Source organism: Nelumbo nucifera, chromosome 1, assembly GCF_055504915.1.
Source record: "Nelumbo nucifera cultivar China Antique chromosome 1, China Antique-T2T, whole genome shotgun sequence".
In the NCBI taxonomy this organism is placed as follows: domain Eukaryota; kingdom Viridiplantae; phylum Streptophyta; class Magnoliopsida; order Proteales; family Nelumbonaceae; genus Nelumbo; species Nelumbo nucifera.
Window position 1 is genome coordinate 5,263,220 of NC_142649.1, and position 22,148 is coordinate 5,285,367.

At 41.1% G+C, this 22,148-nt stretch overlaps 1 protein-coding gene across 5 annotated transcripts in view; it reads left to right on the forward strand.

The window, feature by feature from the left end:
• LOC104605222 (lipid transporter) overlaps nt 1–22,148 on the forward strand; it is a 61,925-nt gene that overhangs the window by 14,941 nt on the left and 24,836 nt on the right. For all 5 annotated transcript variants that reach the window (XM_010269892.3, XM_088896441.1, XM_088896442.1 and 2 more), the window contains 3 exons: nt 5,520–5,591; nt 17,937–18,074; nt 18,898–19,053. In XM_010269892.3, coding sequence (XP_010268194.1) covers nt 5,520–5,591; nt 17,937–18,074; nt 18,898–19,053 — 366 coding nt within the window. The remainder of the gene's footprint in view (nt 1–5,519; nt 5,592–17,936; nt 18,075–18,897; nt 19,054–22,148) is intronic.

Here is a 22,148-nt window from a genome sequence, read left to right on the forward strand (position 1 = left end):
AAAATTGATCTTTCAAAGGGGCATCCCCAACCCAAGCATGTTCCTAGAATTTGATAAGGTTACCAGAATGTAAGTCATACCTGATCCAAGGAGAAAATAAAGGCAAGATGGCTTGAATAGCTCTCCAAGGAGAAGCTCTTGTAGCCCGTGCTAGAATTCCTGAGTCCCATCCATTGTTTGCCAATCCATGTATACTTCCCACCACCTTAACCCACAACCTTTCTTTCTCCAATGAGAATCTCCACAACCATTTCCCTAATAATGCAAGATTCCTAATCCTAATATTACCAATACCAACCCTCCTTTTTTACCTCTACAGACGACCTCCCACTTGACCCTATGGTCCCTCTTCTCCTCCCCCGGCTCCCATAGAAAATCCCTCAGTAGCTTTTCCAACCTATTAGCCACCTTCACCGGTATCCTGAAAACTAACAAAAAATATACAGGAAGGTTAGCCAATGTAGACCTAATTAATGTGATTCTCCCTCCAAGAGACAAATAATTTCTTTTTCAGCTGGCAAGTCTCTTTTCAAATCTCTCCACTACAAGGGCCCAAAAATCATCTCTCTGAGGATTATCCCCCAAAGGTAAGCCCAAGTAGGTTAAAGGCCAGTTAGACACTACACAACCCAACATATTTGCATACTCCCCAATCTCCCTTTCCCCCATATTGACTCCAACTATACAACTTTTTTCAAAGTTCACCCTCAGATTTGACATCTGTTCAAAAAGCTGTATAGAGAGTTTCAAATTTTTAATCCAATTGATATCCCCTCCTTCACAAAACAGAATCGTATCATTTGCAAATTGTAAATGTGTAAGTGGTACCTCATCCCTTCCAACTCTCCACCCTCTTATGAGCTCCCTTAAATCTGCTCTGGATATCAATCCCCCCAACACTTCAGCTACTAATGTAAACAAGAAGGGGGATAGGGGGTCTCCTTGTCTAATCCCCCTCAAAGCTGGGAAATAGGTCCACCACTGTCCCATTCACCAAGATAGAATAAAGACAATCCTTAATGCATCCCATCACCCATTTGCACCAAATGTCTCCAAACCCAAAGTTCATCAGCACCTCCACTAAGAAGGACCAATCAACCATATCATAAGCCTTTTCCAGATCTAGTTTGCAGACCACACCTCTTCTCCTAGATCTCTTGTAGTCCTCTAAACTCTCACATGCTACACGTATTTGATTTGTTATTTGTTTCCCTCTCACAAAAGCTCCTTGATTGTTCGAGATGATAGTTGGTAGCAACCTTCTGATTCTAATTGACAACACCTTAGTGATGATCTTATAGACGCTGTTGACTAGACTGATCAGCCTGTAATCCTTTGGATGTCTTGCATCACTTTTCTTGGTAACTAGAGCAATGAATGTGGAATTTAACCCAAGGTTAATCACTCCTCTGGTGTGGAATTCATCAAACACCAACAATATATCATCCTTTAAAATCTCCCAACAATCCTGGTAGAAAGCCATCATAAAATCATCTGCGCCCAGTGCCTTTGATCTATCCATTGAAAATACTGCCTCTTTTATTTCTTCCACTCAAATTTCCACTCCAACCAATCCCTCTCTTCTCTCTTCAGCGTTGGCCAATCCAAACCCTCCAACCATACTCTATTATTCAGTGGCCTTCTATATATATTCCTAAAATGACTTGCAAAAGCTTCCGCAATTTCTCTCTGACTTGTGACTGTTTCCCCTTCAATTTCCAATCTGGTAATAGCATTTTTCCTCCTTCTGCCACAAGCCAAGGCATGAAAGAATTTAGTGTTCCTGTCCCCCTCTTCTAACCACTTGCATCTTGACTTCTATCTCCAACTTATTTCCTCCTGAAAAATATAGTCCTCTAACTGTTTCCTCAATCTCCATCTTTGTTCCTTATCCTCTTCAGTTAGGCCTTCCCTCCCTTCTCTACTGTTCAAGTCCTCAATTTGTGTGATCACATCCTATTTTCTTTCCTCCAACCTCCCAAATTCCAGTAGATTCCATTCCTTGATTCTACTTTTGATGTATTGGAGCTTCTTGTGAAACCTCATCCCATACCACTTCACCGCTAGATTGCTCTCTACCCACCACTCTTCAACCTTGCATAGTACAATAGGCCAATGGTCAGAAGTCACCCTCGGGGGTGCTCTAGAGTTCAGATTCCCCCAATGTTCTTCCAAATCATTTGAAAATAGGAATCTGTCCAGCTTAGAGCAAATTGGATTGGTTTGGAGATTGGACCATGTATAACACCTTTGTGACAGTGGGGTTTCTTTTAACTCATAAGCCTCAATGAATTGGTTAAATCTCCTCATACTTGTGGTGCTCCTCTGCCTAGGACTGTTAGTTTCTGCCAAGAATCTTATTACATTGAAATCACCTTCTAAGCACCATGGTCCATCCCACAGATCCCTTATGTCTGCCAACTCTTCCCATAATAATCTTCTTTCTCTGTAATCATTTGGCCCATATATATTGGTTAACACCCATTCAAAACCATCTTCCACTTGCCTAAATTTTAAGGAGACTGTGAATTGTCCTACCAACTCCTCTAAACCTTTCACTGCCTCATTATTCCACAGTGTCACCACACCCCCTGCTGATCCCCATGAGGGCAGAACCGCCCAGCTAATCCCCCTGCTCCACACACTCCTTGCCCATTTGATATCAAATTCTGCTCTTTTCGTTTCTTGTAACAGTACCACATTGGGATCCATTTTCCTGATGACTCTTTTTATTATTGCTCTCTTCCTTGCACTACCTAATCCCCTCACTTTTCAACTTACTATCCTCATTATTCTTTTTTATATCCACCCCTCACACCTTTTGTCTCTCACTTACTTCCCTCCTAGCCCCTCTAGTTCTAATGCCTTTGTCACATGCCACTTCCCTCCCCTTACTTCTAGCCTCACTCCTTCTCCTCCTTTTGACCTTGACTTCTTCTCTCTTTTTTTCCAAGACTCCTTTCAGCTTATTTGGATCTTCTTTCTCTGATTCCTTGGATTTATCTACCTGGCCTAGGTTCCCCCCTGTACCTTCTTCCTCCCTGCTGTATCCTAACCGAGCCTCTGCTGCCCCCTCTTTCAGACATTTATTCACCCCCACCTCAGGTAACCTGTTTTCACTGTCTCCTAAAAACCTGATGCTACTATTTACTTTCTTCTCACTTTCCCCCTCCCTCTCTAACTCCTCCCCACCTCTGCAAATATTTCCCGACCCTCCTCCTTCTACATGGACTGCAGCCTCTGAAATGGGATTGGAATCTGGCACACAGGACACAGAGCAACCATTAGTACCAAAAACTAAAGGGACACTGTTACCTTGGTTTAGTTGGAGTGGATTAGGGGAACTGGAATTGGAAGCAATCGAATCCTGGAAGAAGGTGTGGTTGTCAGTTAACTCCTTGGCTCGGGTCTGTGGAGTTAGCCTTCCTGCCTCTTTCGTTGTACAGAGGTTCCTCTCTGCACCCAGCTGATTGTCCCTCATTATTGTGTTTCTACTTTGCTTCAGGGGAGTTGTGAATACTTCTTTACTAAGCACCCGCCCGTTATCAAGCTTTGGTACAGAAGCTTCTAAAGCTAGATCATAATCTTCCTCCCCACTCTTGTTCTCCTGGTGTAGAGCCCAATCCGGATTACGTCCTTCTTCTATATCTTCTGAAAACAAAATATCAAGGTTCAAGGTTGCTGCCAAATCAGCCTCTGATAGCAGGTCTACCTCCGTACTGCCTATACTGGACTGGTCGTCGGAGTCCTCTTCCATATCTGAATCTTCCAGTTGACAATTTACCCAACTCTCATCAACCTCTTCCTTTTCTTCGCTGCAATCTCTTTATATCTAGGATTCGGATGGTCTTTCTCTGAGTTGCTTCCTTTTGAGAGGTCAGGCATGAATCTAGGGGCCCAATGCAGAGGACCAGCTGTTTTCTCTTTCCGTCTATTCGAACCAGTGCCTCCAACTCTTTTTCTCTTCAGAGAGGAAGAAAGTAGACCTTGTTTAGTGTCTATAATCCCCTTCATTTTGTCCTGGGCCACATGCTCACTTAAACAGTCACGTGGCCCCAGAACCAAATCTTTGGTTGGACCAACCCCACCTCTAACCGGTTCAGATACTCCAGTCCGCAACAGTAATGTTATGTGGTCCAACCCCCTTCTTGACCACGTCAGCAAAGGAGGCTCAAGCCCCCCCACTTCGGGAAGCTTCAAAGATTTTTGATTTTTTTTCTCTAAATGGCTTACTTGGGTCTCGGTTTTCCAATTGCAACTTTTCAGCTTCCTCCTTAGGTTTCTGCCGCTCTGCCTTCAGGCCCGCCAACACCTGTCTGTCACGTAAGATCGAACCCGCCACGTCCCCTTCATCTTCAAGAATTTTGTGCTGCAGGATTTTTTATTCTAAAAAGAATGAGGCCCATGACAAGAATTTTGTAACTAAACACTCTAATGTTATTCATTCTTGCCCATTCTTGCCCAGAATGAGTAAGAATTAAAAGAATGAGACCTGTAGCAGCGAACCGAAGTAACCTTGGAATCCAAGAGTAGTAGATGTTTTGACCATGGTTCTCAATATGGACAATATTTGGTGATATATCCCCAAAATATCCCCCATTTGCTAGTTGGTGATACGAGATCTTCCGGGAATCTTTTTTTTTTTTTTCAATTCCCTGAATTTTGCTGATATGCCAGCGATATTTCAAATTTCATTTTAGACTATATATATATAAAATTTAAAATTTTAGAATATTTCAATATTTAAATTATATATATATATATAAACTTTTCAATATTTTATTAAAATCATCATAATTTTTTAAAAATATTTTCCTAAAAGAACCAACAAGGAATTGGTGATTGGATAATTGGCTTACTACTTTGATATGATTCACTTACTAAATCACTATAATTCAAAGGAAAAAGAAAAAAAGCATATAGCTACAAAATAGTATTGTCAATCTAATCAAAACATATAGTAACAATAAAGACAAAAGTTAAAAAGGCAAATAATTGACATATAAAGAAGAGAAGAAGGTTAAAGACCAAAAGGGAGACAGAGAAATACACCTATTACAGTTTCTTAATTTTTCCTATTTGATCTATACAGTTCTTTACTATGGTTTTGAGCCTTAAATGTGCAATTGTGTTTCTTTAATTATCTCTTGAAGGTTTGTTTGTTAACTAATTCCATGTTTCTAGATAACTTTCCTATTTTTTAGAATTTCCCAATATCTTAGTGAACTTAGCAAATTATCTCCAAAGTTCTCCAATTCTACATGGTGAAATGCTCATCATCAATATCGAAATTATGAACAGTGGTTTTGACTATACATGCTGAACTCCCAAAATAATTTCCATGAAACTCTTCTTGCAAAGTCTTGGAAAGTATAGACAAATAACTCCATTCTCTCTAAAAGATGTCCTGTGTTCATGTTATAGAATTTAAAGATGTCCTGTATTCATGTCAATAGTTCAATACGTTAAGGAAATATCAACTGTTTTCAGCAAGCCTGTTGAACTTTCTTTCTTGACAGGAACATCCCCTGATAAGCAAATGAAGCTAGCAAGTTCACTTACTCAAGCTCTAAAGCTTGTTTTGTTAATTGGTATGTCTTTCACTTTGCTATTTTTGTTGCATTTGCTTAAAATTTTCTGTTAATTATTTGGGATTTGTTCTTTTCTCCAATTTGTAATGAAAAAGTCATGAACCATGTGTGCAGATGGTGATAGTGTACCAAGTACCAACTATGAATTGAACTTTTCAATTTTGACAAAAGAACTAAAGGCTACTGAAAATATCAACAACACTTGTGCAGGTTCAATGTAATTGATGTAATAACATATTTATTGTGGTATTGAGTTTTATTAATATCACATTATTTATTTTGATAGCCTGAAGAAATTATTAAAAAAATTAAGAAAAGGAGATATGAAGACCAGCAAGAGAGCTTTGTGGCCAAGGCATAAGAACTGCACAAGGAATATACAGAATACAAGAGGCAGCGAACCCACCTCCTACCTGCCAACGACACCAAGATGCCATATTCCTGTTTGAAAGGAGTTCAACATCCTCCTAAAGGCAACATTTTTTTGATAGTTAACAGAAAATTTGTTAATCAGAACATTAATGACAAAGAGAATCATTAAATAGCTGAAAGGAAAACACATTGGAAAACAATGACAAAAATACCAAAAGAATCATTAAATAGCTTGTTTTTTCCTTCTTCCACCTCTTTCTCAACCCATGGTATTCTTGGAATTGCTCCTCAACTTCTGCAAACACAACCTTGCACCATCTGATGCCACCGGGCCCATTTTCTTTTTCTTTTTCTCCTTTCTCTCTCTCTACAGACAACACCCACCATCTGCACAAGCACTTTCCATTTCGAGCACCTTGATTCTCCTGTTGGATTCCACTCCCTAACTTGGGTGCTCCTTTCATTCTTTTCGAGACACCCGAAAACAGTTTCCACAGCTTTCTCTCCTTCCAAAAAGAATATACCCAATTTCTTGGCAACCTGAAACTCATGGTTCGCTACCATTTCCACCAGTCGACTTAGATACCTCCAGGAATTCATTGGAAGGTGCAAGTTTACTGTTCTTTTTTCTGTTCAATAAAATTGCCAGATAAGTCATTGATCAAACAAGCAGTCCAGCATAAAATTATACCAGATTTGTTCTCAGAAGAAAAGAGAACGAAATGCTAGGTCTCAGAGAATAGCATTAACACCAACTAAACAGTTCAATGGGGGTGGCTGCAAACATAAGTGTAGATAAGGTGAGACTCGCTGATGGTTCTTTCTCCACCATAGCTGGCCAAGGAACCATATCTCTCCCACTCGGCATTACCCTTTCTAACGTACTACATGTTCCTAAATTACCTATAAATCTGCTTTCCATTAGTAGTATTACTCACTCCTTGAACTGTTTAGTTACTTTCTATCCGTCTTCATGTGTGTTTCAGGATTTGGCCTTGGGGAAGACGATTGGTAGAGGAAGCATGGTGGATGGCCTCTACGTGTTGTAGAACAAAGCTGGTCTTGTGGCTACAGAGTCTTTGAGTTCATCCAATGAGAGTCAAGCCTATTTATGGCATAGTCGCCTTGGTCATCTTTCTTTTGAGTCGTTAAAAGTTATGTTTCCAAAGTTTGAGTCTTTGTTAGTGAGTCAGTTGCAGTGTCAGACATGTCAATTGAGTAAGCATTGTAGAAGTTCTTTTCCTTTGAGAAATAAAAGATCTGAATTTCCATTTCATATTATTTATTCTGATTTTTGGGGCCTATTACTCTACCTACCGAGGCTGGATATAAGTACTTCATTACCTTGATCGATGATTACTCTAGATACACCTGGGTTTACCCTATGCGATCTAGAGAGGAAGTGCCTAAAATTGTGAAAGACTTTCAACGCATGGTGTTCACTCAGTTCCAAACTGAAATCCATATTTTCCAGTCGGACAATGCAAAGCAATACTTCCATAATGATCTCACAAAATTCTTTGCTTCGAGTGGATCACTTCAATGAAGCTCTTGTGCTAGGACACCTCAACAAAACGATGTTGCTGAAAGAAAAAACCGTCATCTTCTTGAAGTAGCTCGTGGCTTGTTAATCCATATGAATATTCCGAAACGTTTTTGGATGGATGCTGTTTTGTGTGCTACGTACATCATCAATCGTATGCTCTCTCGGTTACTAGAGTATAATGCCCCACATTAGCTTTTGTTTCCTACAGCTCCGTTGTTCCCCATTCCAATGCGTGTTTTTGGGTGTCATTGCTTTGTTCATAACTTGTCACCTACTCGGGGTAAACTTGATCCTCGTTCTATTCCTTGTGTCTTCCTTGGTTACCCTCTATCTCAAAAGGGGTACCGTTGCTATGATCCCGTCTCTCGTAAGTACTATGTCTCAATAGATGTGTCATTCTTTGAGCATCAACCTTTCTTCTCGGTTTCTCCTCAGGGGGAGAGTAGGGTTGAGGAGAAACAGGCTCAGACTCAACTACCTCCTCTACCTGACCCTCCTCCATTCCATGTCTTTCTTCGCCGCCACAAAAACCAACAGAGTTCAAGAGCTGTGGAACCTGACACTATGCAACCAACATCATCGGCTTCACTGGAGGTTGATCCTTCCCATCAGCCAGGTACACTTGCTTCTATAGATGTGCCTACTCCTCTCAATGTTGATTCCCCTGTCATTAATGATCTTGATGTTCCTATTGCTAAGAGAAAGGGTGTTAGATCTTGTACCACTAACCATCTTATCTCTCACTTTGTGTCCTAATGATCATATTTCATCTTCATATCATGCATTCCTCTCCTCTGTTGACAGTATCCCCGTTCCTAAGAATGTGCCAGAAGCTTTATCCAAACCTGAATGGACAAATGCAATGAAGGAAGAGATTGATGCATTACACAAAAATGGCACTTGGGAGTTGGTGGATTTTCCCGAAGGGAAGGAACCAGTGGGGTGCAAGTGGGTGTTCACAGTGAAACACAAGGCTGATGGAACTGTTGAAAGGTACAAGGCCAAACTGGTGGCAAAAGGTTTTACACAAGTATATGGAGTGGACTATGCAAAGACTTTTGACCCAGTAGCCAAGATGAACTCTATAAGAATTCTCCTTTAACTAGCGGCAAATCTTGACTGGGAACTTCACCAATTGGACATAAAAAATGCTTTCTTGAATGGTGACTTAGAAGAGGAAGTGTACATAACCCAACCTCCAGGCTTTTGTGCTAAAGGCAGTGAACAGGAAGTGTGCAAGTTAAAAAAATCTTTATATGGGCTGAAACAATCTCCTCGGACCTGGTTTAGTAAGTTCCACTTAGCAGTTCAACAGTGGGGTTCAAACAATGCCAGTCAGATCGCACACTATTTGTAAAGAAAGGTGAAGGGAAAATTGCAGCTCTAACTGTGTATGTGGATGACATAGTGATCACAGGAGATTGGGAGGCTGAAATACAGAGACTAAAAAAGTTCTTAGCCACTCAATTTGAGGTGAAAGATCAGATCCCTTACGTTATTTCCTTGGAATTGAAGTTGCCCGCTCTCATAAGGGCATCTTTATTTCCCAACGGAAATATGTACTAGATCTACTAGAAGATACAGGCAAACTGGGGGTGAGACCAATTGACTCACCAATTGAACCTAACCATCATCTGGGAGACAGTCAGGGAGAGTTCTTGAAAGATGTGAAGAAGTTTCAGAGACTTGTAGGGAGACTCTTGTATTTGTCTATGACCAAGCTTGATATTGCTTATGCAGTGGGTGTCCTTAGTTAGTTCATGCACAACCCTAAGACAACTCACCTTGAAGCTGCAGAGAGGATCCTCAGATACCTCAAGAAGTTTCTTGGAGCTGGTTTGCTGTTCTAGAAACATGGACATTTAAAGGTGGAGGTATATACTGATGCTGATTGGGCAGGGGCAATTGATGACCGAAAGTCTACCAGTGGATATTGTGCCTTTGTAGGGGAAACCTAGTCACATGGAGAAGTAAGAAGCAAAGTGTGGTGGCTAGGTCTAGTGCTGAAGCAGAATACAGAGCTATGTCTCATGGAGTTGTTGAAATCATGTGGATAAGAAATCTGTTGGGAGAACTGGGTTTTACAGTTAGCAACCCTAGGTCACTCTATTGCGACAATAAGGCTGCTATCAACATTGCAGCTAATCCAGTCCTCCATGATAGGACGAAACACATTGAAGTGGACATGGATTTTATTAGAGAGAAACTTCTAAGTGGAGAAGTGTGCACCCCATATGTCAGCTCAGAAGAACAACTTGCAGACATCTTCACCAAAGGCCTTCATCATGTGCGGCATAATGGTTTGTGTGACAAGTTGGGCATGATTGACATCTATGCTCCAACTTGAGGGGGAGTGTTGAAAGTGTTAAAATAATTGATTTTATGTTTGTTAGGGTCTGTTTGGATGATTAAAGCCTTTTTATTTTAATCTATTATTGTACTATCACTTAGTAGGGGCACAAGGGTCATTTCCCTTCTTATTTTTTGCCCTATATATTATAATGAAGCTGGCGCTGCCAGCACTGTTCCATTGCCTCAACACTTCTTCCTTCTCTCCTCTTCTCTTCTCTTCTCTTCTCTTTGCTATTACCTTCAATCAGATTTACTGTCAAGATGGTGGATTTAAGGTTGAGGGGTCCAGAAGAAGAAGATGAGAGGGGGTGGAGTTTGGGTTGGGGGGCGGAAAGGAAGATTGTAAGGAAGAAGCTGAAGTTCGTTTGTTCATGTGAAAGCTAATGAAGTTGGAGATGCTATAGAGAGGGGTTTCAGTCGAACTGGTTGATGGCAGGAAGTCTACTAAGGACAAGAATCTTGTTCTTGCTACTTCTTCTTTTGAGGAAGTGCCGAAGTGGTAATCAGTGAATTAGGAGTTGTTCTGGCTCAAAGGAGGTTGGCTGGAGAAAGGTGAGCTTGAGGGAGTTGGGGTGGCTCCTAAGAAGTCTCATGCTTCCAGTAAGCTGCACATTGTTCATGTCACTAAGGTATTCTCGTGGTTGAAGCTAGGTTTGGTTCGAGCAGGTCCCACGAAGAACTTTAAGAAAGTCTATAAAAGAAAAGGGGTGAGGTCAAAAGCATCGATTTCAGTTAGTCTTGGTGGGGGAGAGTCTACTGCCACCCTTACCTTGGATTCACATTAGTTGGTTAATTTGCATAAGAAGAAGAAAAAGAATGTATCCATATTCCCTCTTGGGGAGCTAAGATATTTTATCTCCCCTTTTGTATCCATATTCCCTTTTTTCTTTTAATTTAATGAAGCTGGTGTTATTGATCAAAAAAAAAAGAAGAAAAAGAATGTGGATGAGGCCATGGGGGTGAAGTTGATTTGAGAATGGTAGATAAGATTCTAGAAGAAAAAGTGGTGAAGGAAGGTTGTTTGGAGCTTGAGAAGATTGGTGGGAAGAATGTTGAGATTGGTAAAAGACTTCGCTTTTTTTTTGTGGTGGTGAGGCATTTGCTAGAAGTGCAACTGAGGGGTTCGAGAAGAGAGAGAGTTTGACAAAAATTATTGTGGGTGAAGGAGGAAAGGTCTGTAATGAAGCAGATGATGGGTAGGTGGAGATATTTGAGGGGGAGGAGTAGAGGTGGCTCTTGCAAGGTGTCTTTGCTCTCTTGTTTTGCTGGATGTTTTTGTTGGTCTTTGGGGTTGGGGGTCTGGGGCTTGTTTGGTTGGTGGTTGCTGCTTGAGGAAGGTTTTCGTATCTGGTCTTGTTTAGAGTCTTGCTGTTGTTTGTTTCCAAGGTTTCTTCCTCCTTGGCGATAACTTGTCACCTGTGTCTTGTATTCTCTTTTTTCTTTTAATAAAATTTATTTTAGTATCACTGTAGAGAACACTGATGTGGGCCCCACAACTGTGGTCCCACTCTGTCCGTAGGGTAGAATGTGCCCTAGTCATCCTAGGGTTAGCTGGTGGTCAATCTGTTATTCCAGTTGTTATTTATATTTCAATTTTATATTGTTTTATGTGTTATGTAAATACCAAGGGCAGATTTGTCCTTTCATGTAACTAGCATAACCTATAAATACTAAATAGAAGTGGCGGCGGCAGAAGATTCAGATTCTATCCTTCCTTTCAATTCTTTTGTTCTACTGCTCTCTCTACTCTTTCTCCTCTCTCCTCTATACCTTTTTCTCCTTTTTTGAACCTGAAATCTATTAGGGTTCAAGACTGATAGCAGTCTTGAACATCTACTTGGTATCAGAGCAAGGTTAGGGTTTTTCATGTGAGTCTAGTCCAGCCGACCACATGAGAATCCCCTAGGGCTGGAAGTTGAGAAAGTGGAGTTCGTGGACTGATTCTTGGAGATCGCCAGAGGGTTTAGCAGCTATTGAAGACGTGTCACGGTTGCAGAGTGTTGGTGATCAGGAAGAATCAGAGAAGACTAGGGTTCGGGTAACCTTGGAAGGCAACGAACAGTTTTTTCTTGTAAGTTATCTACTTTCTAAGAGAAGTACTATCAGAGAGGATAGGTTGGACCTATTTGGAAAGGGCTGCCAAACCATTATAGGGTTTTCTCCCTTCTACTCTCTAGGGTTTTACAGCAAACCCTACTGTTGGGCCGAACTGCCTTAGGGTTCTTTTCTCTTACTCTAGGGTTTGAAAGTGATCTTGCGGCAAACCCTAATAAGCTTGTGGAAAGCCCTAATGTTAGACTGAACCCTGCGATTTACCTGGAGCTGTCCTCAAGTTTTGTTAGCATTGATCAGATTTTAGGGTTTCATATTAACCCTACTGCAAGTCTATCTGTACGGTACTGATTGGAATGTGCAACTGAAATGTTTTCTTTTTTTTTTGATGAATGACTGAAATGTTTTCTTTAAGGACTGATTAAAACCCTAATTCTGCCAAGCATATCAGACCTGCTTCTAAGCTGATTTTTCAGATCCTTTTGGGGTCTTCGAACTCTCTTAAGGGGTGAGAACTGTACGAACTGCTGCTGTTGTGTTTGCTAGTTGGTTTCAGATCAGATTTCTACCTGTTTTGTGCACATACACTGTGAATACAGATTGGTCCTACACTGTTTTGATTGTGATTGGTAGTCCAAGTGCTGTTTTTGAGACTTGACCGAGATGGAGTTTAAAAATCAGGCAGAAGGCAGTTTTGGGAACAACAGTTATGGTAGTGTTTCTGAGACAGGTGGTCAGATTACAACCGTAAAGTTTGATGGATCAAACTATTTGGAATGGGCCCAATCAGCCGTGATGGCTATTGGGGGAAGAGGTAAATTAGGGTACCTCTTGGGAGATGTGAAAGAACCCCCCAAGGGAGACCCTACGTATACCAAGTGGATCCAAGAAAACTACTTGGTTATGACATGGCTGTGTAATTCTATGCAGCCTCATATTAGCCGAAATTACTTGTGGGCAAAGACAACTAAGGAGATATGGGATGTTATGAAAGAAACTTATTCCCAACCCCTTAATTTTGCCAGAGCATATGAATTGAAATGTGAAGTGAAAAACCTTAAACAAGGAGAAAAACCGATTTCAGTATACTTCTCTACCTTGCAGTCTCTGTGGCGTGAGATTGATCACTTACAGACTCTTGAGTGGGAGAGTCCCAAAGATGCACAGATATATAGAAAGCAGGTCGAGACAAACCGGGTGTTTGAGTTTCTGGCGGGCCTAAATTCAGAGTATGATATTGTGCGGCAACAGATTTTGACTAGAGATAGTGTGACTCTCTCTCAGGCATACTCCTTAGTACATAGTGAAGAGACCAGAAGGAAAGTTATGATGCAACCTCAGCCTCTTACACCAGCCTTTGTAGCTGTCAAACCCAAACCAGGGGGTGATTCAGAGAAGGACAAGAGGAAGGAAGACAAAAAGGATGTGGTATGTGAACATTGTAAGAAACCCAAACATACAAAAGAAACATGTTGGAAACTACATCCTCACTTGGTTCCGGCAAAGTTGAGAAGCAAGAAGGGCAATACTCATGTGGCCGTGAACATTGATTCAACATCCTCATCTGGCACAAGAGGAACACCTTTAGAGACCTTAGCTGCAGTTCGGGCTGCCCTAATACAGTTAGAAAAGGAAGTTGGAAGTTCAGCTCAGCCACCGCAGTCACCATCAGCTCCTGCCATATCTGCCTTCGCACATTCAGGTACTCGAGCCTCAGCCTACCATGCCTCAGCTCCAGGTACTACTGAACATTGTTGGGTAATAGATTCAGGTGCATCCGATCACATGACTAGCTTGCCTTCACTGTTTACCACTTACCATTTGTCTTCGGGTAGGGATAAAGTATCTATTGCTGATGGCTCCCTGGTCCCTATTTCTGGGAAGGGTGATATTAAGTTATCAGATACTATCTCCCTGTCATTTGTTTTGCACGTTCCTAAGCTTGATACTAATCTTCTTTCAGTCAGTAGTATTACCAAGCATATGAACTGCTTAGTAACCTTCTTCCCTGACCGATGTGTTTTTTAGGACTTGGAGACAAAGAAGGTGATTGGGAGCCATGAGACGAATGGGATCTATCTGCTCGAGGAGAGGTCTCGTCAGGAAGAGTCAGTAGAGAAGATGTCTTTTGTTTCTCAGAGTGTGAGTTCGGTTATGCTTTGGCATAACCAATTGGGTCATTTGTCCTTTCGGTTTCTAAAGAGTCTGTTTCCTGCTTTATTTGAGTCTATTGAATTGTCTCAGTTGCAGTGTGAAAGTTGTGAGTTTGCTAAACATTGTAGAAACTCTTATTTATTGAGTAATAAAAGGAGTAATAATTCTTTTGATATTGTGCATATTGATGTTTGGGGGCCCTATCACATCCCTTCCATGGGTGGGTACAAATATTTCTTGTTATTTGTTGATGACCATACCCGTTTTTCTTGGGTTTATCTCGTGCGTTCACGAGATGAGGTTCCTGCCCTGACCCAAAACTTTCACCAAATGATCCTAACCCAATTTGATGCCAAGCTCAAAGTTCTTAGATCCGATAACGCAAAGGAATACTTTGTTAAACCATTGGCATCTTACCTTCTTAATCATGGGGTTATACACCAGAGCTCTTTCCCTCATACACCTCAGCAGAATGGAGTTGCAGAAAGGAAGAATAGGCACATCTTGGAGGTGTCTAGAAGTCTTATGTTTACCTCCAATGTCCCTATTCACTTCTGGGGTGATGCTATCCTCACGGCGGTATATCTTATTAATCGGGTTCTTTCTCGGGTCCTTGATATGAGATCTCCTTTTTCACTTCTATACCCAAGTGAGGAGTTGTTTTCTATTCCCCTTAAAACATTCGGTTGTACCTGCTTTGTTCAGCTTCTCGGACCCCATCACTCCAAGTTCGAACCCAAGGCCTCCAAATGCATTTTCCTTGGTTATGCACAAACTCAAAAGGGTTATTGCTGCTACGATCCTGTCTCAGGGAGGAAGTTCGTTTCCATGGATGTCACTTTCTTTGAGGAGACACCCTATTATCCTCGGGTTTCTCCTCAAGGGGAGAGTAGTGTGAGTGGGGGTTTGAGTCCTTTTCTTTAGGGGGAGAGCAGTGAGAGTGGGGGTTTGAGTCCTTTCCTTCAGGGGGAGAGCAGTGAGAGTGGGGCAGTTCCTTTACCTATTCCATTGGGCGATGAGAGCTGCAATGGTGAGGGTGGTCAGAGGGATCAGGAGTTGAGAGTCTATCACAGGCGATGTAGGCAGGTTGATCCCGGTCATCAGTAGTCCATGCCAGCTCCAATCTCATCTGCAGCTCCAAGTCCAGGTATTACAGTCCTAGGGCCCACAGAGACTTCCTCTATTGTTGCCATTTCACCTCCTGCAGATGACCTTGACCTTCCGATTGCCATCCGTAAAGGGAAACGACATTGTACCACATCTACAACCCACTGTATTTCCCAGTTTTTATCCTATGATCGCCTATCTCCTACCTACAGGTCCTACCTTAGTTCCGTTGCCAATGTCCCTATTCCAAGAACAGTGCAAGAAGCCCTATCCGTCCCGGAATGAAAAGATGCAATGCAGGTTGAGATGGATGCACTGTTGAAAAATAACACCTGGGAGCTAGTTGATCTGCCCAAAGGAAAGAAACCAGTTGGCTGCAGATGGGTATTTACCGTGAAGCACAATGCAGATGGATCCATTGAGAGGTATAAAGCTCGGTTAGTTGCAAAAGGGTTCACCCAGACTTATGGTATAGATTACTTGGAGACCTTTGCCCCGGTAGCCAAGATGACCACTATTCGAGTCCTATTATCCCTTGCAACAAGTCACACTTGGCCTTTATACCAAATGGACGTGAAAAATGCTTTTCTGAATGGAGACCTGCAGGAAGAGGTTTACATACGTTTGCCTCGTAGATTCTATGATGCAAAAACAGGTAAGAAGGTCTGCCGGCTCAACAAGGCTTTGTATGGTTTGAAGCAGCCTCCTAGGGCTTTGTTCGATAGATCCAGACTCGCCCTTGTGAAGTTCAGTTACGTACAGGCCCAGTCAGATCATACTCTATTCATCAAGAGGGTAGAGTCCTCCTTGACACTACTTGCAGTATATGTTGATGATATTGTGGTGACAGGGAATGATAGCCATGAGGTTGAGTCCCTTAAACAACTCCATCAAGAATTTGAGGTGAAAGACCTTGGTGTACTTCGGTATTTTTTGGGTATTGAGGTTGCTAGATCCAAACAAGGGATCTTTATCTCTCAGAGGAAATATGTCCTAGATCTGTTGGCAGAAACTGGAAAGTTAGGTGTCAAGCCTGCGGATACACCCATTGAATAGAACCACAAGATTAGTGCAGAGAGTGGGGAGCCTCTTGAAGACAAGGTTATGTTCCAGCGATTGGTAGGAAAGCTCCTATATCTCTGCCTCACTTGGCCAGATATTACTTATGCTGTTAGTGTTGTTAGCCAGTACATGCATTCTCCTAGAACTACACATCTTCTTGTGGCAGAAAGGATATTAGCATACTTGAAGAGATGCCCGGGTAGGGGTATACTGTTCAAGAACAATAACCACATGAAGGTGGAGGTCTATACGGATGCCGATTGGGCTGGGAGTGTTGATGACAGAAGGTCTACCTCAGGATATTGTGCTCTTGTGGGAGGTAATCTGGTCTCTTGGAGAAGTAAGAAACAAAGTGTTGTCTCCCGATCTAGTGCTGAAGCAGAATACAGGTCAATGGCTAACGGAGTGGCTGAAATCCTATGGCTGAGATCTCTACTTGAGGAGTTGGGTATTGAGTACGAGAAGCCCCTGATGCTGTATTGTGATAATCAAGCAGCTATTAATATAGCACATAATCCAGTGTAGCATGACAGAACCAAACACATTGAAGTTGACTGACATTTTGTACGAGAGAGGGTCTCATCTCAAGAAGTATGCCTCCCTTACTTCACATCCAGTATGCAACTAGCAGATATCCTCACTAAAGCCATATCAAGAAAGAAGCTAGAGGCGGATCTATCCAAGTTGGGAATGATAAACATTTATTCCCAACTTGAGGGGGAGTGTAGAGAACACTGATGTGGGCCCCACAGCTGTGGTCTCACTCTGTCCATAGGGTAGAATGTGCCCTAGTTATCCTAGGGTTAGCTGGTGGTCAATCTGTTATTCTAGTTGTTATTTATATTTCAGTTTTATATTGTTTTATGTGTTTTGTAAATACCAAGGGCAGATTTGTCCTTTCATGTAACTAGCATAACCTATAAATACTAAATAGAAGTGGCGGCGGCAGAAGATTCAGATTCTATCATTCCTTTCAATTCTTGTGTTCTACTGCTCTCTCTCTACTCTTTCTCCTCTCTCCTCTATACATTTTTCTCCTTTTTCGAACCTGAAATCTATTAGGGTTCAAGACTGATAGCAGCCTTGAACATCTACTATCACAAAATAATAAACATCTTTCTCTCTCTCTCTCTATATATATATGTGTGTGTGTGTGTGTGTGTGTGTGTGGGAGATGGGTTTGATTCATGAGCCTTTGCATGGGGGATGGGGTATGGGGACTAACAGATAAGAAAATCACTAGCTTTCAGAAGGAAACGGTGAACACCAGGAAATATAGGCTTGCAATATATTTTAGCTCTTTTTAATTGTAATCGAATTTCTGGAAATTTTTATTAATAAAGCTTCTTGCCCTCCTCTGCACAGAGGATGCATTCACCCGAGGAAAGACCTAAGTAAACAGTATTTAATCAAATCATGGAACTGTAATGGAGTGAGACTCACTTTGGTCTATGTTTATCTCTGTCTTGTTTACTTCTTTTTCCCTTACAATAGACCCGATATTTGATTGGCTGTATATAAACTCCATTGTATGTACACTTTATTTTGGAGAAAGTACATATTTTTATTGATTATCAACCCCAGAAATTATCGCTTATCCTTCTGTTGATCAAATATTACTTATTGCTTAAATGAAGCCCCAGAAAATTTTAGTCCCTGGCCACTTTTTAATGTCTAAATTTTATTTGTGCCTCCTGTAGGTTTTCTGGTTATGGGATTTGGTCCAAGTTACTCCTATGTCCTCATTAGAGTGCTATATGGTAGGAAATGGAGTGATGGAGAAGCTTCAACTGCCCTCGGTTATTATTGCTTCTATGTCATTGTTCTGGCTATGAATGGTTAGTAGTTCATTATGTCCTTCATTCTATTGATGGAATTATTACAGATAATGATAGTTTATTGATTTTGTGTTGATCCACGCTCATGTTTCCACTTTTCATTCCTCTAGCTCTAGTTATCCGGTTTTTAGGATTTAGGTTATTTTATTATGGAAATCTGAGCTATTGACATACAACTGATCGCATGTCCAAGATGATTCTAGAGCTTAATTGCTAAAATGTTGGACAGTACTCCATAAAGTAATGATCTAGACTATTTTATTATGGAAATCTGAGATATTGATCTATCACTTATAGTGGATCAGAGATAATTCTAGATCTCAATTTTGTGAAAAATGGTAAGTGTTGGCTATACTCCATACTTTTTGGCATGTAGACATGTTTAAAAAAAAAGTTAGAAATAGAAACAAATTTAAGTTTAAAAGAGGAGATGGAGTAAATAGTACAAAACAATCCTTTAGCAGTCTATTGCTCCAGCATACATCTTCTCCAAACTTGATTTTGTCACCAGAACACTTCATAGCTGGAATGTGATTGATTTTCCACAACTAGATGAAGTCTCTTGTGGGCAACATTTATGCATATATATATTTATTTATTTATTTATCACAAATACTAACCGATGTAATCCTACAACCAGAAAGCAAGGACTTTAAGGAGCTTAAATAAATTAGTAGCATATTAGTATATTAAATTCTTCTGACATCATATTTTCTTTTTCTTCTTTTTTTCTTTCCTGTGCTGATGCATATCTGATATTGGTGCCTGATCAGATGATGTTTTCCAAACAGAGTAAGATTCCATTTATTTGATTTTGCTTCAGGAACATCTGAAGCATTTCTACATGCGGTGGCAACCGAGAGCCAACTCAAGAGCTCAAATGATTTCTTGCTCATTTCCTCTGGGATTTATGTAGGACTGAACGTCCTGCTTATACGCTTGGCTGGTGCAAATGGGTTAATTGCTGCTAATTCATTAAGTATCCTTCTCATTAGACATTCTTTCAGGATTCCATTCATTAAATCTACAATGATAATTTGATTTTTTATGGGTACTAATTTACTTGCTGATATCACCTTTGTATTTATTGTGTCATGTTCACATGATTACTTTGTCTCTTTTTGACAGGCTTTGAGATCGCAAAGTAAACAACAATGAATATTTTTATTTTTTTCACAAAAATAAATCAACAAATTGATTTTTATCTTCTCCACCTTTATCTCTTTTATCTTGTGAGGAAGTCTGAGGATGGGTTAGAGCTATCCTTCATTGCACTGCTATTCTCATCGCTCATATAGCAAGGGTAGGGGCCTTAGACCAGAATTTTGGTGGGTCCAATCTTATATGCTCAGTCTGGTTGTGTTATCTTGACTTTTTCTTTGTTTCAGGAAATATATGGCAGGCAGTTGATTGAAGAGCATAAATTGACTGACTAGGATACTTGTCATAGTTCTGGATAGTGGACTTATCACTTCTTGTCTTATTCTGAGTTCTATTGGAAATAGAGAAAAACCCAGTCACTATTCCATCTTTTTAACCTATGTCTAGATAGATAAAAAAATTAATCTACCTTATTCTTCTCAATTGGAAAATAGCTGCCAGTACCAGTATCTTTGTTAATAATGATCAATTGACTGTACTCTTGACGCAACGGTTGGGTTGCTCCATTGCAACCTGGGTGACCAGGGTTCAAATCTTGGAAACAGCCTCTGTATGTCTATGCGTAAAGCTACACATCTGTCCCTCCCCAGACCCCGCATTGGTGGGAGCCTCGTGCACTGGGCTGCCCTTTGAATAAGTGTACTCTTCTTCTCTCTCTCTCTCTCAAGGTTTGGAGGGGGGTGGTTTGGGAAATGGTGGGCCTTAAACCTCTTACTAATTGCAAGACAACTTGCATGTTGTGGTCTAACTGAACTGACTTGACATTCACATATAGGTGTAAAGAGACTGGGCCGAATGGGCCCTAACAGCCGAATGGGCCCTAACATCCTCTCTTGTAATATCTTTTGTTTTATTCTTAATGGGCCTGTTATTTATTTTTTGTTTTATTTTCTTTATGTAACTACCAAGCTGGCCGCCCACTTAAGGGCATTCTTGTCATCATCAAATTTTTAGATCTTAATAAAATAGGGTTAGAGGAGAATGGAGAATATTTGACTCCTTCTTCTCTTACCTCTTCTTTTCGCCATCCTCTTCTTTTGTACAGCTATTCAGACCTGTTTTCTTCTGCTAATCCCTAAGTTTACTCTTGATATTAGAGGACTGATTCACATCTTGGTATCAGAGCGGGTTTAGTTCCTCTTCCTTTTTTTCCTTCGTTCCTGTACACTCTAAAATCAAGGGAGTGTATGGAGAGATAGGTTCTCTATAGTATAGAGAATCACTTGCCTAGTTGGTAGAGGGTTTGGAGAGTTTAGATCTGGCTGGATTTTGCCAAGAAGTGATGCTGTTCTGTTGCTGCCCGAAACCCTAGCCGACTAGAGATTTTCGAGGTTATCAGGAAAGGTGAAGCTCGGGTGTGGCGCTCTGTGCTTGGAAGGTGTTTGGTGACTACTAAAGGAGGGCGGTTCAGGTTTGGAAGAGTTTGGGTTAGTTTGGTAGGTGCGGCTGCATCTTCTCTCTTCCTCTCATCAGCTGGACGGAGCAAAACCCTAATTTTTTGTTCATATCACCTTCTCTCTGGGAAAGAGAAAATATCCCTTGCCGATGGGTCCCTTGCCCCCATGTCTGGTAAATGTGATATAAAGACCTCTGACACCCTGTTCTTATCTTCTGTCCTTCATGTCTCTAAGCTTAACACAAACCTCTTATCTGTTAGTAGCTTAACAAAGTCCATGAATTGCAGCATAACCTTCTTTCCCACTCATTGTGTTTTTCAGGACCTGCTGTCTCAGAGGATGATTGGGAGTGGCCATGAGGCGAACAGAATATACTTGCTGGACACACCGGATCATGCTTTGGGACCACCTCATGGAGTTGCCTTAGAATCAGTCGTGTCAGAGTCTGTTAACAAAATTTTATTATGTCATTTTCGGTTTGGTCACTTGTCTTTTTCTGCTTTGAGTCATCTATTCCCAGATATGTTTAAAGGGGTGTCTTTATCGAGTCTTTGTGAATCGTGTGAGCTGGAAAAGCATTGTAGACATTCCTATTCAATTAGCAATAAAAAATCACTTTCTCCTTTCCATATTGTTCACTTTGATGTATGGGGGCCATATCACATGCCAACCATGGGAGGCTACAGGTACTTTATCCTTTTTATTGATGATTATTCGCGTTACACTTGGATTATCTCATGAAATCCAGGGATGAAGTACCAGCTATTGTGAAAAAATTTCATGAATTCATCCTCACCCAGTTTAATACTCGTATCAAAGTATTCCGTTCTGACAATGGTAAGGAGTATTTTGAGAGAACCCTCTCCACCTACCTTGAAACTTTTGGGGTTATTCATCAAAGTTCTTGTTCCTACACTCCACAACAAAACGGGGTGGCGGAAAGAAAGAACAAACATGTGGTTGAGGTTGCCAGATCCCTTTTATTTGCATCCCATGTTCCTATAAAATTTTGAGGGGATGTTGTTCTTACTACTACCTTTCTGATCAACCATATGCCCTCCCGGGTCCTTGGCTTTAAAACTCCTTTTAGTCTTCTCTTACCGGATGAGGATCTCTTTTCCCTTCCTCTCCGTGTGTTTGAGTGCACTTGTTATGTGCATATTCATAGTCACCAAAGGCACAAGTTTGAACCTAAGGCTCATAAGTGTGTGTTTCTGGGATATGCTTCCACACAGAAGGGTTACTGCTGTTTTGATCCAGTTCGTGGCACCCGATTTGTATCTCGGGATGTCACCTTTGCCGAGTTGACTCCCTTCTTTAACATTCCTCCTGAGGGGGAGAAATCTGATGAGCCCTTTGCTATGTCTCCAGCTGTTCCTCTTCCCATCCCTTGTGAGTCAGATCATGGGGTGTCCACTTCTTCCATTGGACCTACCTCTGATATCCCTGCTCCTCCTGCTTCTACTCCTGCTCTCCAAAGGTGGTACCAAAGGCAGAGATTCAGACATGTGCAGGT